At 42.6% G+C, this 15517-nt stretch overlaps 1 protein-coding gene and 1 non-coding gene across 2 annotated transcripts in view; one reads left to right on the top strand and one right to left on the bottom strand.

The window, feature by feature from the left end:
- Positions 1 to 314: 314 nt before the first annotated feature.
- MDH1B (malate dehydrogenase 1B) overlaps positions 315 to 15517 on the top strand; it is a 29408-nt gene continuing 14205 nt past the window's right edge. The window contains exons 1-6 of the mRNA XM_060015580.1: positions 315 to 336; positions 4502 to 4614; positions 8341 to 8475; positions 8668 to 8810; positions 10937 to 11433; positions 14635 to 14776. Of these exons, the coding sequence (XP_059871563.1) occupies positions 315 to 336; positions 4502 to 4614; positions 8341 to 8475; positions 8668 to 8810; positions 10937 to 11433; positions 14635 to 14776 (1052 nt within the window). The remainder of the gene's footprint in view (positions 337 to 4501; positions 4615 to 8340; positions 8476 to 8667; positions 8811 to 10936; positions 11434 to 14634; positions 14777 to 15517) is intronic.
- TRNAG-CCC (transfer RNA glycine (anticodon CCC)) lies at positions 9781 to 9853 on the bottom strand. The gene has a single exon. It is a non-coding gene; the product is annotated as a tRNA-Gly (tRNA).

A 15517-nucleotide genomic window follows, 5' to 3' on the forward strand; every position in this document is an offset into this window, starting at 1 on the left:
CGTATCGCGAGATTTTACGGATCCTTCATAGGTCAAAAAGTGTTATGTTCGCGGGAGGTTGGAAATAGTTTACTTGGAGTGAAGAAAGCCTACCGAAAAACTGACTAGTTTTTCTCAGCTGCAGGGAATAGGCACGGGGGAGACCACAGAGCTTTTAATGACAGTGTATAACTGTGTACCCCAACACGCAACCTCTGCAGGTGGGCGCCAGAGTCCGCGCTCAGCTTCAGAGTGCGCCTGCGCCAAGTCCTGAGCGGCGTGGTTGCCTGGAAACGGTGGAGCAGCGGTTCAAGCCCGCGGGTCTTGACTTCACCATGGCCAAATTCGTACTCGCTGGTGAGTGATCCCCGCGTCCGCCCGCAGATCGCTCAAAACACCGACAGCTACTCTCCTCCTGTGACCGCTTGCCAGTGATCTTCTTAACTGGCCTATGTTCTAGCAACTCCAGCCTCTATATGGACCACCAAGGCTTTATTATGCTTTCATTCAAAAATGTATGTTGGGCAGTGACTGTACAAAGCACTGCTGGACGCAGGGGATACAGTGAGGGGAAAGACACATCCCTGCCTTCGAGGAGCTTTCAGTCTCCTGGGATACAGAAGCATGTAAACAAGTACTTTTGATACAGTGTGATTAATGCAATGAGAGGTATGTGCACAGGGCTCTGGGGGGTGTTACAAGAGCTGATTTGTGAAGGTTTGGAATAGGGAGGACATTCCAGAAAAAGGCATAGAGGCTAGAAGTGTCATGGCCTCTGGATATGGAGGAAGTGACTGGACCTGGGGCAAGAATGGGATCAGAAACCAGATCCTTGCACTTCAAGAACACCAAGCAAAGGTGTTTGAACTGTATGCTGAAAGCAATGAGGAGTCATTTAAAATGTTTAAGCAGGAGGGTATCTTAATGAGCTTGCATTTTAGAAAACCCACCTTGTCAGCAATGGAGGGGACGGACTAGAAATGTCGACTGGCATCCAGAAAACCACCAGAGGCTATTACTGCAGCAGGCTATTGTACCTGCCTCCTTTCCTCTCAGCAAGTTTCTCAAAAGGGTAGACTGCTCTTCTATCTCCAGGTCCGCCTTCCACTCAATCTCCTTTCTACTTCTGCCTCCTACTTCTGCAGCCCTCACCGAAGTCACCAATGACTTTACAGAAGCTGTCCGGTCCTTGTCTTATTTGACCTCTTTGATGCCTTAACACAATTGTCATCTCCCATCTGCCTGAAAACCTATTTCCTTTGCTCCTTTATTCATTCAGAAGAGTATTTTTGAGAATGTTGCATTTGTGGCAGTGGCAGGGCTGGGTTCTATAGGAGCAGGGGCAGTGGCAGGGGACCTTTCTTAGGCAAAGACTTCCCAGAAGAAGTGATTTTTTAATCAGGGTCCTGAAAGATAAGTGTTACCTATCGGACAGGAAATAAGTAGGGAGGAGGAAAGTAAATTAGGCACGGGTAGCAGGGAGTGGGGCTGCAATGAGGAAAGCTAGTTTGGTGATTTTTGAGAGTATACAATAAGCAGAAAATTGAAAAAGATTTAGTAGGGTTGGAGCATAGAGTACAAGGAAGAGACTATCATATGTTAAGGCCAGAGTTAGATAATGTATATTCTTGTGAGCCACGTTCAGTATTTTTTAGATGTATTTATTTTTATTTATATTTATTTTGGGCGGCGTTGGGTCTTCGTTGCTGTGCGCAGGCTTTCTCTAGTTGCAGCGAGTGGGGACTACTCTTCATTGCAGTGCACGGGCCTCTCATTGTGGTGTCTTCTCTTGTTGCAGAGCACGGGCTCTAGGCACATGGGCTTCAGTAGTTGCGGCACGCAGGCTCAGTAGTTGTGGTGCACAGGCTTAGTTGCTCCACGGCATGTGGGATCTTCCTGGACTGGGGCTCGAACTCTTGTCTCCTGCACTGGCAGGCGGATTCTTAACCACTGCACCACAAGGGAAGCCCTCAATATTTTAAACTTTATCTAAAGTACATGGAAGGTTTTTGGAAGGAGATACATAATAAAATTTGCATTTTATCTCAGTGTTATTGCTACAACGTGAGAAGAAAAAGACTGGATGCCCAGAGCCCAGTTAGGTACTGTAGTCCAGGAAGGAAATACTGGTGGCCTGGTCTAGGAAGGTGGGCAATGGAAATGCAAAGAAGTGAATGGATTGGAGAGATGTTAGGGAGCAGAATCTATAGAACTAGACATTTGACTAGGTGGAGGAAGAAAGGAAGGGAGAAGAAAGAGTTAAAATTATTCCCAAGCAGTAGTTTGCATAACTGGGTAGATGGGAAGTCATTGAAAAAAAGCAGAAGAGTAGGCTTTATACTCTGGGTACTGTTAATACTCTTAAATAACTGGGTAGATGAACATAAAGAACATAAGAGAAGGAGCAAATTTAGTAGGGGAGTGATGGCAAAATCTGTCATAGACATGCTGAGTGCCTATGAGACATTTAGAAGGAGTTGAAAAAATACAGGACGGTGTAGACATCTAGATAAGGAGATAGTTCTGAACTGGAAATACAGATTTCTACTTGAAACAAAAGGAGTGGAGGAGATTATCCAGGAAGGATCATAGAGTATGAAGATAAGATGCCTTGTAGAATGCTAACCTTTTAATGCATTAATAAAGGAATAGGAACCTAAAAGTGTAATGAGGAGTGGCCAGAGAAGTAGGAAGAAAACCTGAAGAATGCCCCCACCACAGTGGGTATTTCAAGAGTTGAAGGGAGACAAATGCTACCAAGGGTCAACAAGAAAAGGATCAAAAAGTATCCATTGGATTTAGTGACATGGAGGTCCATGGTGACCTTCTAGAGAATTATGGGAAAAGCCAGATTGCAGTGGCATGAGAAATCAATGGAAGTGAGGAACTGGGGATGGCAAGTGTAGAGAACTATTTCAAGAACTATTTCAAGTTTTAATAGAAAAGGGCAGGTAGAAGGCAATGACTGAAGGGGCTTTTTGTTTCTCAGGACAGGAGAAACTTAAACATAATAAGTATATTTTAATTATGGTAGAAACAGCCCATTAGAAACAGAGCTAAGATGCTAGAAAAAGGGGATAACCAGTGGAGGTGGAAGAGGGTGGTGTTTAGAGCATAAGTGGTGAGATTGGATCTGGATAAGAGGTAGGATCCCTCTTCCACTGAATAGAAGAAAGAAGGAAAGGAGGAATCCAAATGCAGATAGGCTAGTAGGTTTGATGGCAGGAGCTTGGGGGATTTCCCAACTGATGCCCTTTTTGTATGATTTGGTTTAGTTTGCGTAAAGTAGAAAGCAGAGTTTTCTGTTGTCTTCTGATAGTACAGAAAAATATTGGAGAGAAGGAAGGGGCTTGAAGGAAGTAGGCAGTTTGGAATGGTAATTGTAGAGACCAGAAGAGAGTGCTGCCCAGGGAAACAGAGGGATCTCCAGGAAGAGTTGAGGGCCAGTTGAGACTGGTGACCATGTATTTATAATGGTACCGCTCTGCTTAGTTCTACCATGTTTATCCAGGGGTGCCAAGTACATGAAACCCAGGCACAGAAAAGGCAAGTTACTGGGTTCATTCAGGGTAAGGGGCTTTTACCAAGCTTACTTGCCAGAAGCACAGTGGGGCAAGAGAATTGCAGACATGAACCGGAAGAGTGGTCTGAATTCATGAGTCATGGATTTGAACTAAACAGGGAGGCTGATAGCCAGGGGGAGTTTGAGAGGGGTTGATGACTTAGAAGTCACCGGGAGGTTGAAGAACTGGTGAATTGGGAGTAATCGGGGAAGAAGGCTATAGAGAGGGTTCTGCCCTTGGCCCCTGCCCCTCCTACTCTACCGGACGTCCAGTCCCACCAACTTTAGTGGCTGTCACTTTCTCTGTGTTTATGCCTGCAATACCTGTATCCTAAGCTATTACAGAAGGCCTGCTCTTCAGATTTGCAGGTGCAGCTGCCTGCTGGTCATATCCACTTAGATATACTACAGATACTTCCAGCTGCGCTTTATAATTTAAACTTCTCACCCATGATTTCTCTCTAGTAAGGTCAGGATCACCTAGCCACGCCAGAAAAAAGAAGTTAAGCCAGACTCTTCTCTCCCCGCCACTTCTCCTTCCCCCAATACTCTCTGCACACATAGCAAGTCCACATGTGATTCTACCACCACTCCTCACTTCACACTTTGCCTTTTAGTAGCTACTAATGAGTAGTTCATTATGAGTAGTTCATGCTTAATTAGTAGCCTGGCAGCCTCTTAGAGGAAGTGAGGTCTAATACAGCACTGGAGGAGAATAAATATTCAAGTCTTTTTTCCTTTCCACATTTTATTACTAATGATGCTGATCTCCTATGAAAGTCATTTTATTTTGCCAATATAATAAAAATCAAAAGTTTATGTTATGGCAGTTTATGCTATAGCTCTATATAAATTATATTGTAACTGTGTGATTAATTCTGTAATTATATGACAAATGCTTGTAACTACATGATAATTTCCATGTGATGAAAGAAAATATTGCTAATTTGTATTTTTTAGGTAGAGCAGATTGCCCATATTATGCTAAAGCAGAACTTCTGGCAGATCTTTTACAAAAGAATCTTCCTGATTTTCGGATACATAAAATTACACAGCATCCTGATGTTTGGGAGGTAAGAGGCCTTTACAGTTTGTTAAACTCACACACACAGAAAAATGTATTCTGATTTAATTAAATATTAGCTAGTGTATCAGATAGCTTTCCAGGAATGTTCATGTACTATTGATATTTTAATATTAGTAAAATCAGTCCTGACTTATCAGCCTCAAAACATTATTTATATTTTTTTCCTAGTACCTAATAGAACAAATAAGGCCCTAACCAGTAAGTAGAATCAATTTGGCTGGTATTTTCCCCCCAAGAATCCACATAGCTTATATTGTACTTTTTTTTTTTTTTTTTTTGCGGTATGCGGGCCTCTCACTCTTGTGGCTTCTCCCGTTGCGGAGCACAGGCTCCAGACGCGCAGGCTCAGCGGCCATGGCTCACGGGCACAGCCGCTCCGCGGCATGTGGGATCCTCCCGTACCGGGGCACGAACCCGTGTCCCCTGCATCCGCAGGTGGACTCTCAACCACTGCACCACCAGGGAAGCCCGTATATTGCACTTTTTAACTTTCAATTCTCCTTCATATTGATTTCTAATGACATGAGGGACTTGTTTATTTGACACACCCTTCTTTGGGACTTAGATGGAAATTTGGGGGAAGGAGTTTCCTTTACTGGGGAGTGTTCTTGGGAACAACATCCTTAGAAGGAATGAGGGCAGCAGGACTGGGCAATGGGGGAAGTTGAACTGCCATACAGCTCTAACAAAGGGCTCAGCCAGCCCTGCAGGGAACTCTGAAGCTGGGATGGCCCTTCAAAGATACCCCCCCAAACAGGCAAGGAGGCCAGGCTTTTGTTCTCCTGCAGCTAACAGTCAGAGGATGTGGGCTGCCCTGGGGAAGAGACTTAACCTTAGGCAAGGGAACATCCTTTGGCTGAGGTCAGTTTCCAGAGAGAGACTCAGCACTGAGCCATCAACAGCCAATACGCCTCGTGGCAGGGGGAATGAGTGCCTTGGTCACGAAGGAGGAATAGGGACTACACGTGACAGGATCTGCTAGTTCACCAGTTGTGCCTTTTGGATCCACATGCTGCATATAATACGTTCACACCATCTGGGAACAGCTCTTCCAGAATTCTGGTTGGCATCTCTCCCCAGGGAAACTTTATAAGAGGAAGTTAAGTGAATAATAGTCTCCGCTGCACATCATTTCAGCACTACACATCGTTCAGCACCATAACTGACTCATCACCTTTCTTCTCTTCTATCCATTGTAGATCCCCTCACCCTCTGCTGATTCAGGTGACTTATTAGGTGTGGTGGTGACTTACACCTGTATCCTTAGGGGCCTGAGCCCTCGTCTCTATTCCCTTTTCAGGATATGACTGTTGCACCTGTCCATGTGCTGTCAAAATTAAACAAGGCACTACCAAGGATGCCCCAATGGGTTACCTAGATGCCAACCATTCTTTCCTGCCAACATTGGGTAATAGCTGCCCTACGTGCTCCTGATCAACGGGGCAATTACCCCTTCCATGATGGTAACTCCTCTCCTTACTGGCTGATCTCTTGGCACAGGAGCTCTAAGTGACCATGTGGCAGCCATAGATTAAAGTTTAATGGGACTCCTCCTGATAGAAGCACCCCTCACCCTGGGTGGGTCACTGGGAGTGATGGTAAGCAGGGTCCCTCTTAATTCCATCCTTGGTTCCTGGATTCATGTATTCAACCTATTGGGGCAAAACTCTATTGATTTGTGGTATATATTGCATCCTGAAAGATGGTACCCCATCCTTGCAAGGTATCAGTCTCTAAGCTGGTGCATGCATCTTCAGTGTGTTGTTCCATCCCTCTATCATGCTGCTGGATGTTGCCATATATGATAGGGCCAGTGGGTCCCTGGTTTCATGCCCAATGTCATACATCGTTTACTTTAAAATGGGTTTCTTGGTTCAAAGTGATGTTATGCAGGATCCCATGTTGGTAGGTTAAATATTTTGAAAAGTCTTGAACAGGGTGCTGGCCAAAATCCTACAAGCAATAAAGGCAATTCTTTATCTAGAATATATGTTGATTAAAATCAAGGTGAATCACTGCTCTTTCCAGGGTAGAAGGGGTCCAATGTGATCAGATTGCCACCAAGAGGCTGGTTGTTGTCTTTGAGGGTTAGTGCCATTAACAGGAGGTCTGCGTTGATCTCTGTTAATGGCAGCAGCAATGGCTAGGTCAGCTTTGATGAGTGATAGCCTTGTTTTCTCAGACCATTGCATAAGCTCTAACTTTTTCATGTCCCCATTGTGCCTTCAGCTGTCTAAGTTATCTTACTGCTGGGTTGCTTAGTGCTTCTGTCATAATAGACGTTCTCTGGTGGGCACTGCCCCCCCGTCCTCTTTTATTTCAGAATTCTATCATCCCAATTGCCATGGGGCCCAGCTCTATAAGAGCATGTCATTTAACAGCCATGGCCCAGAATTGACAGCCACACCAGGCTTCTCAGTGATGCTGAGACCCCTCTCATCAGTGCATTCCTTGTCACTTTGGTGAATGTAGTGTCCTCCAGGCCCTTCCAGAGAACATAGGTGACCAATAGTTTTCCAGCCTTCCGTCATAGCATATCCACTCTAGCGAGCCCATTTTTTCTAAGCTTTTTCATCCCTTCTTCCATGGTCTTCCATGACAGTTCTGGCATTTCCACTTTATTTCATCCCTTGCTCCGAGCTCTGAAGAGCCATCCTAGCAACATGTTGGACTCTCTTCTGAGGTCTTTGTCAGGGTGTACACTCTTGAATAGCAGAAGAGTGATTCATTTTGAGAAATTCTCTCTTGTCCAGCTTTATGTTCCACTCTTGCTTCAGCACCCTCAGGGTCCAGTCCTGTACATATTCTTCCAGCTCCTGCCAGGACATCACCATGCCCTGCTCGCTGCTGAAGGTCCTTTGAGGTAGAGTCTCTTCTAGATTCCCAGTATTTCACTGGTCAGGCTACGTTGTGACTAGAGAGGCCATGGGGGAAACATCAACGAGGGAAATTCATTTGTAAGGTAGCTTCATGATACATTCCTCCAAAGACAAGAATGTTGCCATGTACTTTACCCATAGAAATGTTGCATTCTGTCTCTATGCAGATATTGTCATTGGAAGGCCTGGTGTACACAGACCAGATAATGATGATTTAAAATTTTTCTAGTAAATATTGTCAGAAATCCCCAGATAATTTTTAGCTCATTAATTCAATCTAAAAAATATAAACTATACTCACATATTTGGAAAGCAATATCAAATTTATATGGCCCTAAGACCAGAGACATCTCATACAGAAGACCACTTGAGTTGAAAAATTCGGCTCCTTTTTTAAGCCAAAACCTTGCACTTCAGGTCTACTCAGGAAAGAGAGCAACATTCAGTACCTTTATTTGGTCGATGAATTTGAAGAATATTCTTTCTTACTTGATTAATTTGTTACTCAACTCATCACTATTTCTATATTTATATTTCTATATTTATATTTCTATATTATATTTATAAATATATTTCTATATTTATATTTTATCTATATCTATATTTATATTTATATATTTATATTTTACATCAAATATATTTCTATATTTATATTTATATTTCTATATTTATATTTTATATTTACAGTTTAAAGATATCTAAATTTTATTATGTATACACAGAGGTAGTAAAAAAAAAAACACTAGTATTTTAACGTTTGAACTCTAAAGCATTGAATTGAATTCCAAGGCAGATTCAATGTGCGACTTCTCATGGACTCTATCATTCAATAGGAGTGGCTGAAAGAGTTGTGTAAAAAGAATAAGTGGAGTCACAAAAATTCCCCCATCATCTGGAGAGAGCTGTTGGATCGTGGAGGAAAGGGTTTGCTTTTGGGAGGATATAACGAGTTCCTAGAACATGCCCAGGTATACAAATTCAGTTGATTTATCTGTCTAAAACATTATTGTTCTCTCCTATTATTTATATTTTTCCAATGTCTTGCTTTCTAAGATATTCTCTCAGCTCTCTTTTTACTCTATTTGGGCTTTAAACAAGAACTTTCCATTATAGCCATTGTCAGCTATTCTGGTGTTGATTTTTTCTTTCCCAATATTTAGCTTTACTATGGTGTCACCTCTAGCATGACAACTGAGCTGATGAAGACAGTTGCTCAAGAGAACCTGGGGGCACACATAGAAAAAGAGCTGGAGGAAGAAGCCCTGAAAGGTCTCATCAACCCCTTGCAGGTCTGGATCACCAGGTGGGACCGTCAAATCCCAGGATTCGTGAGGTTGACGTTTTATGTTTAGAAAGACAGTGATGTAGGATTAATTACATGATGGAAGAATATCTGGGTGTCAAGTGTGAGATTGGTGTGTATGCATACGAATATTATAGATATGTAATATATGTGTATGCCTCTATATCCCCTAGTGTAGCCCCATGTATGAGTTTTAGACTATATATAGATTCAATGTGTATGTAATATGCATATAATACACATACATACTAAATCTAAGAGCAGCTTTATAGCAAAGGTGTTTACTTTTCATAACCGTCTCCAGCTCTCCTGCCCTCATTCTGTGTGTCTCATGCTGTCTGCTGCTCATACGATCCTGCTCGTCGCCTCACTGTCCTTCCTTCCCTCTCCCTTGTTTCCTTCCTTCCCTCCCCCAGCTTCCTGACTGTTGCCCTCTTCCTCTTTCCCACTTGCTAGAGTTGTCCTCATCCTTAGCTCTTCCATGTTGCACTCATTCTCTCTAACCTCACCCCCGTCACTCTTACCCCTTCTCACTTTTTCTCATCACTCTCGTTCTCAGTGGTGGGTGGACACATTCGATGATTGTCATTGCTTTCTCTCTCTATCTCTGTGCTCTGTCTCTCTCTTTGTCCTTTTGCTGTCCATCTTGCTCTATCTCTCCCTCCCCCTTTCCTTTCCCCACCTCTCAATCTGTCTCTCACACTGCCCTTCTTACTATCTATGTGTGTATCCTAATATACAGGCTCATCTGAAAAATTATTTGTTATTATGAAAGATTTCAAGTGCAGAAAAGAACTGAGAATGATGTAATAACCGTACATGAACTTTACACTCAGATTTAATAATATTACATCTGCTTTAGAATTTCTTTAATATTTATTTATTTATTTGGCGGCGCTGGGTCTTAGCTGCAGCACGCGGGTCTTTATTTGTGGCATGCGGGCTCCTCCTTGCGGCCTGCGGGACCCAGCTCCCCGACCGGGGATCGAACCCAGGCCCCCTGCATTGGGAGCACAGAGTCCTAACCACTGGACCACCAGGGAAGCCCCTAGATATTTTTAAAGGATTAAAATGGTACAGATGCTCTTGAAAACACCACTGCGCCTCTCTCCAAACCCACTGTGAAAAAGTGCCCAGATGCATTTCTAAACTCCCCCTCAGGGGTCATTAGGGCTCTCAGTTATCAGCCAAGCTATAGAGTACTCAAATAGTAGCTGAATTGTGGGTGCAGATACATGATACCTCACCTGTGTTGATCCTAGGCTTCTTTATAAGGATTTGGAAAAATAGACCTTTCTAAAAGATGTCATTACTTTGCAGATAAGGGTACAAAATAGAAAAGAGTTATGGTTAAATGAAACTGATTTCCTTATCTTTTTTAAAAAAGAATATAAACACGTAATTACAGTAACACGTAATTACAGTAATATACAGTAATATGACACAGTTCTTTTAAATTTTGCTTTCTGCCTATTCTATTTAATTTGAAAAGCCTTATAAACAAGTACATTTCTTACTTTGGTATTGTTTTCAGATGGCCAAAGCAAGAAGTTAGCAGTGAGAATTATTTTTTTCTACTTTTGATTTCTAGCCTTAAAAATGTCTGTGCAGCTGTGTATGCCAATTTAATATTTTAAATCACCCTATTAATGCACGTGCAGAAGAATATCTATTAAGAATAAAGCCTGGGGACTTCCCTGGTGGCGCAGTGGTTAAGAATCCACTTGCCAATGCAGAGGACACGGGTTCAAGCCCTGGTCCGGGGAGATCCCACATGCCGCGGGGCAACTAAGCCCGTGGGCCACAACTACTGAGCCTGCGCTCTAGAGCCCGTGAGCCACAACTTCTGAAGCCCGGTCGCCTAGAGCCCATGCTCTGCAACAAGAGAAGCCACTGCAATGAGAAGCCCGCACACCACAACGAAGAGGAGCCCCCGCTCGCCGCAACTAGAGAAAGCCCGTGCACAGCAATGAAGACCCAACACAGCCAAAAATAAATAAATTTATTTAAAAAAAAAAAAAAAGACTTCTATACATGGTTGGTACTTTAAAAAAAAAAAAAAAGAATAAAGCCTGAAAAGGAGCAAAAGATTTAACCACTCATAATCGGCTTTGCATTTTTATTAGTGCATCGGCTCCTGCCTGCTACAACCTAATTCCCATCTTGACAAGTGGTGAAGTGTTTGGACCGCATATGGAAATTAGCATAAACCTATTTGACAACAAGCAGGCAGAAGAGAAACTCACAAGCCTTGTGAAGGAGGCTCAGGACCTGGCATCGCCCTTCCTGCGGAGTGTGTCCCTCTGCACCCAAGCGGAGGAGGCCTTCCGCCAGGCCCACGTGATCATCTTCCTCGACGACCACGTGGACAAGGAGGTGTACAGTTTGGAAGACTGCATCCGAAGCAGGGCTACTCTGTGCCACCTCTACGGATCCCTGATTGAGAAAAATGCTCATGATTCCGTCAGAATTATTGTGGGAGGAAAAACCTTTGTGAATCTCAAAACGTCTTTGCTTATGAGATACGCCCCAAACTTCGCCCACAATATTATCGCTGTGGCCTTGGGCGTAGAAGGCAAAGCGAAGGCGGAGCTGGCCAGAAAACTGAAAACGACTCCGTCATGTGAGTGAGCTCCCGTTTCCGTGTCTGGTTTTAAACAGCGTGATTTCATAGCAGCTAGGAAGAACACTGTCCCCTCTAAAATCAGTCGGGATATCCGGACTAGAAAGTATGAAGCAGAGGCCAAGAACTTCTGATTGTGTGGTTTCGCTACTGTGCATTTTCTTTCTACTAGCTTTTATGACTAGCTGATCTTTTCCCATCATTCTAAAAATTAAGAAACAAATATTTAAATAAGATTTCTATTTTTCAAGTAGTAATTTGAAACTTAATATTCCTTCCCCCCCCCGCCCCCCCCCCCCCCCGGCCCCCGTCAACCAATGTAATCGGTGTTTTTTAAAAAAATACTCAGGGCTCTGTTAAAGTGACCCCACCCCACTTCCCACCTGTGTGACTTGAGGCAAATCGCTTAACCTTGCTGTGCCTCGCTTCCTCACCTGTAAAATGAGGACGTAAATAGCACCTACATCCCAGAATTGATGCAAGGATTTAAAGAGATAATGTTTCTGAAGTGCTTGGAGGAGTGCCCGGATGCAAGGGTAGTAAACTTGTTAAGGTGATTATGCTATCTGATCAGTTCCTGCTTCTAATAATCCTTGTGCTTATAGAGGTCAAAATTATAGGAGGATGAGACAGAATCAGAAAATGGATTTTTGTATCTAAAGGGGGAGTGCTGTATCTAAAAATATTTGTCATGTTTGACAGACTTTAGCTATTTGTGCCCTTAGATGGAGCAGGTGCAACGAAGTCCATTTAGAATGCCAGGAAGTGCAAGACATGACATCAAGCAAAATTGGGAAGACAGTGAAATGTGAGCCTAGAATGCTCTCAGTCAGAGCTCTAAGGGACTTCGGTGAGCCCCTAACACATTAGGGCAAAGCCCTAGGACCATAACTTCCGGTATTCTTGCATACAAATCATTAGTGTCTTACCCCCAGGGTCACTGCATACCTCAGCCAGATGGATACTAAAATTATTCGGTAGGAAAACATTTCCTAATCATTTTCTCTCTGTTATCAACCTTATATGTATATGTGTAGATACTGATTTCTCACAAAAGATCTATGATACACTGATGAAAGTGTCAAGAAGAGGCAGTGTTACAAAATTTAAAACAGGGCAGGCACTTTCAACCAGAAAGCTGCTCTCTTGTGGGTCTGGTGGTATCATAACTTCTAAACCCTGCTGTATTCAAAGCCAATAAGCACAGGAGCAGCAGAAAAAAGAAAAGTGGAGACAAGTTGGGACAAAAAAGGGAAATGTTAGAGGGACGGCTGTTAAAGTGGAATTGTCAGTGGAGTAGTAAGGAGGAAGTTGGCAACGACAAAGACAGAGTTAAACAAAGTAACATGAACTAGAAAAAACATCAGGGAGAATTATTCCAGGAGAATTCCAGATGCCAAGAGGGGAGCAGACCTTTTCAGGATATCCCTTGAGTTCAGTTCACACATAAACCTGTTTCTCAGACTATGTACATTGGCTTAGTTGGAACTCTTTCTGTACAAGTGACAGAAAGTCCACTCAAAGCGACCAGAGTCAGAGCTTTTTTTCCACATAACTGAAGAGTGCAGGAGTAGTTCTTATTTGGGGCATAGCCAGATGCTGGGGTTCAAGTGATGAGGTCAAGCCTGGTTTGTGCTCTCACCTGGCTCATCGCTCAGCTCTGTTTTCCTCAGCTTTGATCTGATTCTCGGATAGGCTTTCTCTAAAAAGTGGCAAAACGGCTACCGGCATCATAGCTTAACTACCCCAGTAGAAAAAGAGCATTCTCTCTCGATTCTTTGTATAAAAGTAGCAGAATAATATCTCATTGACTGGGCTTGGAACACATGCCCTTCTCCAAGTCAGTCAGTGTGGCCAGAAATCTGGAATCTAGGTCGGATGCCTATCGATAGACCTGAGGGGTAAGGACAGCTTCACCCAAACCAAATGGACTGAAATTGGGGAAGCGTACCTATTTAAAGAAAAGCCAGTATGCTGTTAAAGAAAAAAAGGAGGAAGAGATGTTAGGACAAAAAAAAAAAAAAAAAAGCAGATGTCCGCTATAATTTTCTCTAGCTTGATTTAAGGCATTTAGAGCTATAAAGGGCCTTAAAGCTTTAAGAAAAATTCTTTTCCCTCCTGCCTGGCTTTGAACACAACTCTGTAAGGGTGTGATACTTGGAGCTGCTGCAGTCATTTTAGGACCATGAGGAGAAGGCCAAGAGAGAGTAACATCTTTGAGCCGCTTAACAAGCCCCAGTGTCACTGCCTACCTCGACTTGTTATCTGAGAAAAGTAAACTCCTTCTAGTTAAGCCAGGTCAGAAGGATATTCTGTTACTTGAAGACAACAGCAATCTTATCTCATACAGAACAGGAAAGAATTTAATCTCCGTAATAGAAAGTGGTATGACCTTTTAAGAGAATTAAGTTTTTAAACAAATAAATAAGTTTATAAATAAATCAATAAAATCCCCTATTTTCACTTCAGATACATTCCCAGAAAATCCACAATTATTAGAGAGAATTATTAGAGAGAATTTCATATATTAGAAACATATGAAATACCAATTCCTATTTCTCTCTACCCCCACCCTCTTCTTTTCCTTGGTAGTATGTATCACGTTGTATAGTAGTTGTTTTCTCACCCACTCCCCTCTACCCCCAGAATATTGCAAGGATTTGGGCTGATTTGTTTTCTTCTGAGCCTCCCACCTAAAAGTGCCTCACACGTACAAGCTAATTCAATATCTCTTCTTTGATTAAGATGTTCCTCGGGGTCCTCTTATTCCAGCACCTTCCATTCTGCAGGAAACGAAATCCACCCAGGGAGTCAAGTGACTTGCCCGAATTTCTATTCCAGTCTAAAATCAGGGACTCTCTGTCAGAATCAAAGCAGATAAAAAATCCTCTTCATGGCAAGCAGAGTGGTGAAGTTAGGACCAGAGCGGGGGTATAATTTTCAGTAGCGCTTTCTTTCAGGGAGCATTTCAGTGTTCCCTGAAGTCAGTCCTATGCTCACACCATCCACGTGCGTTATTAGGAATGTCCAGACTCTGATGATTAAGGAGATGATCCACAGTGTTTGCACATTTTTAGGCAGCATAAACTTAAGTCTGTCTTATAGCAAAAGGACCAATTGTAAAACAAACACACAAACAGAAAGTAGACTACAGTCAATTTTTTATATTACGTTATTTTTTAAAATTTCTTTTCTTCACAGGCATCAAAGATGTGATAATTTGGGGTAATATTAGTGGAAATAACTACGTCGATCTGAGAAAAGCCAAGGTTTACAGATATGAGAGTGCTGTTTGGGGACCTCCTCACTATTCACGCCCTGTTTTAAGCCTGATTTTTGATAGGTACAGTATCTTTTTAAGTGAAGTAGTCTAACAATATTGAATAAACGTGTAATGTTATTATAATCATTTAAAAATCATCTTAGAAATCAGTGTGCAGAAGTAACTGTTCACACTCATCCTCATTTATGCTTTCTATTGAAGAAATGTAGAGAATTCCACAGAATTTCAACTAGTCTGTCCCCACACCCAATTTATTTGATTTTGGAATTTTGAATTTTTATATTTCAGTTTATCCTTAAAGTGGCTCACAGATTCCATTAATGTTATCACTAAAGCAAACATATGTAAAGTGAATCTTATTTAATGTAAAGACCTCTGTCCAAGTTGAAATTAGTTGAAAAAGCTTCGAGAGTAAGGAATTATAATGGTGAGCAGGCCCAGGCCATGCTGGGTGTTGGGTTCCAGGAAAGGCAGAATTGAGACATGGTAAGGGGCACCACCTCTGGAGCCAAGCCACCTGGGTTGGAATTCTCATTCAGCCACTCATTAGCTGTGTGACTTTAGAGAAGTTACTTAACGTCTCTGTGCCTCGGTTTTTCCATCTGCCAAGTGGAAATGGTAACAGAGTGCAGGTCTTATAGGGTCATTGGGAAGATGAAATGGGTTAAGACAGGCAAAGCACTTAGAAACTGTGCCTGTCACAGTCAACACCACCATTACGAAAAGGGCATGGAAGGAGGAAGGGGGAGGAAAGCCTTTGTAACAAGTTTCGAAACTTTGCAGCACTTTCCCAGTGGTAGC

Source organism: Delphinus delphis, chromosome 7, assembly GCF_949987515.2.
Source record: "Delphinus delphis chromosome 7, mDelDel1.2, whole genome shotgun sequence".
Classification (NCBI taxonomy): Eukaryota; Metazoa; Chordata; class Mammalia; order Artiodactyla; family Delphinidae; genus Delphinus; species Delphinus delphis.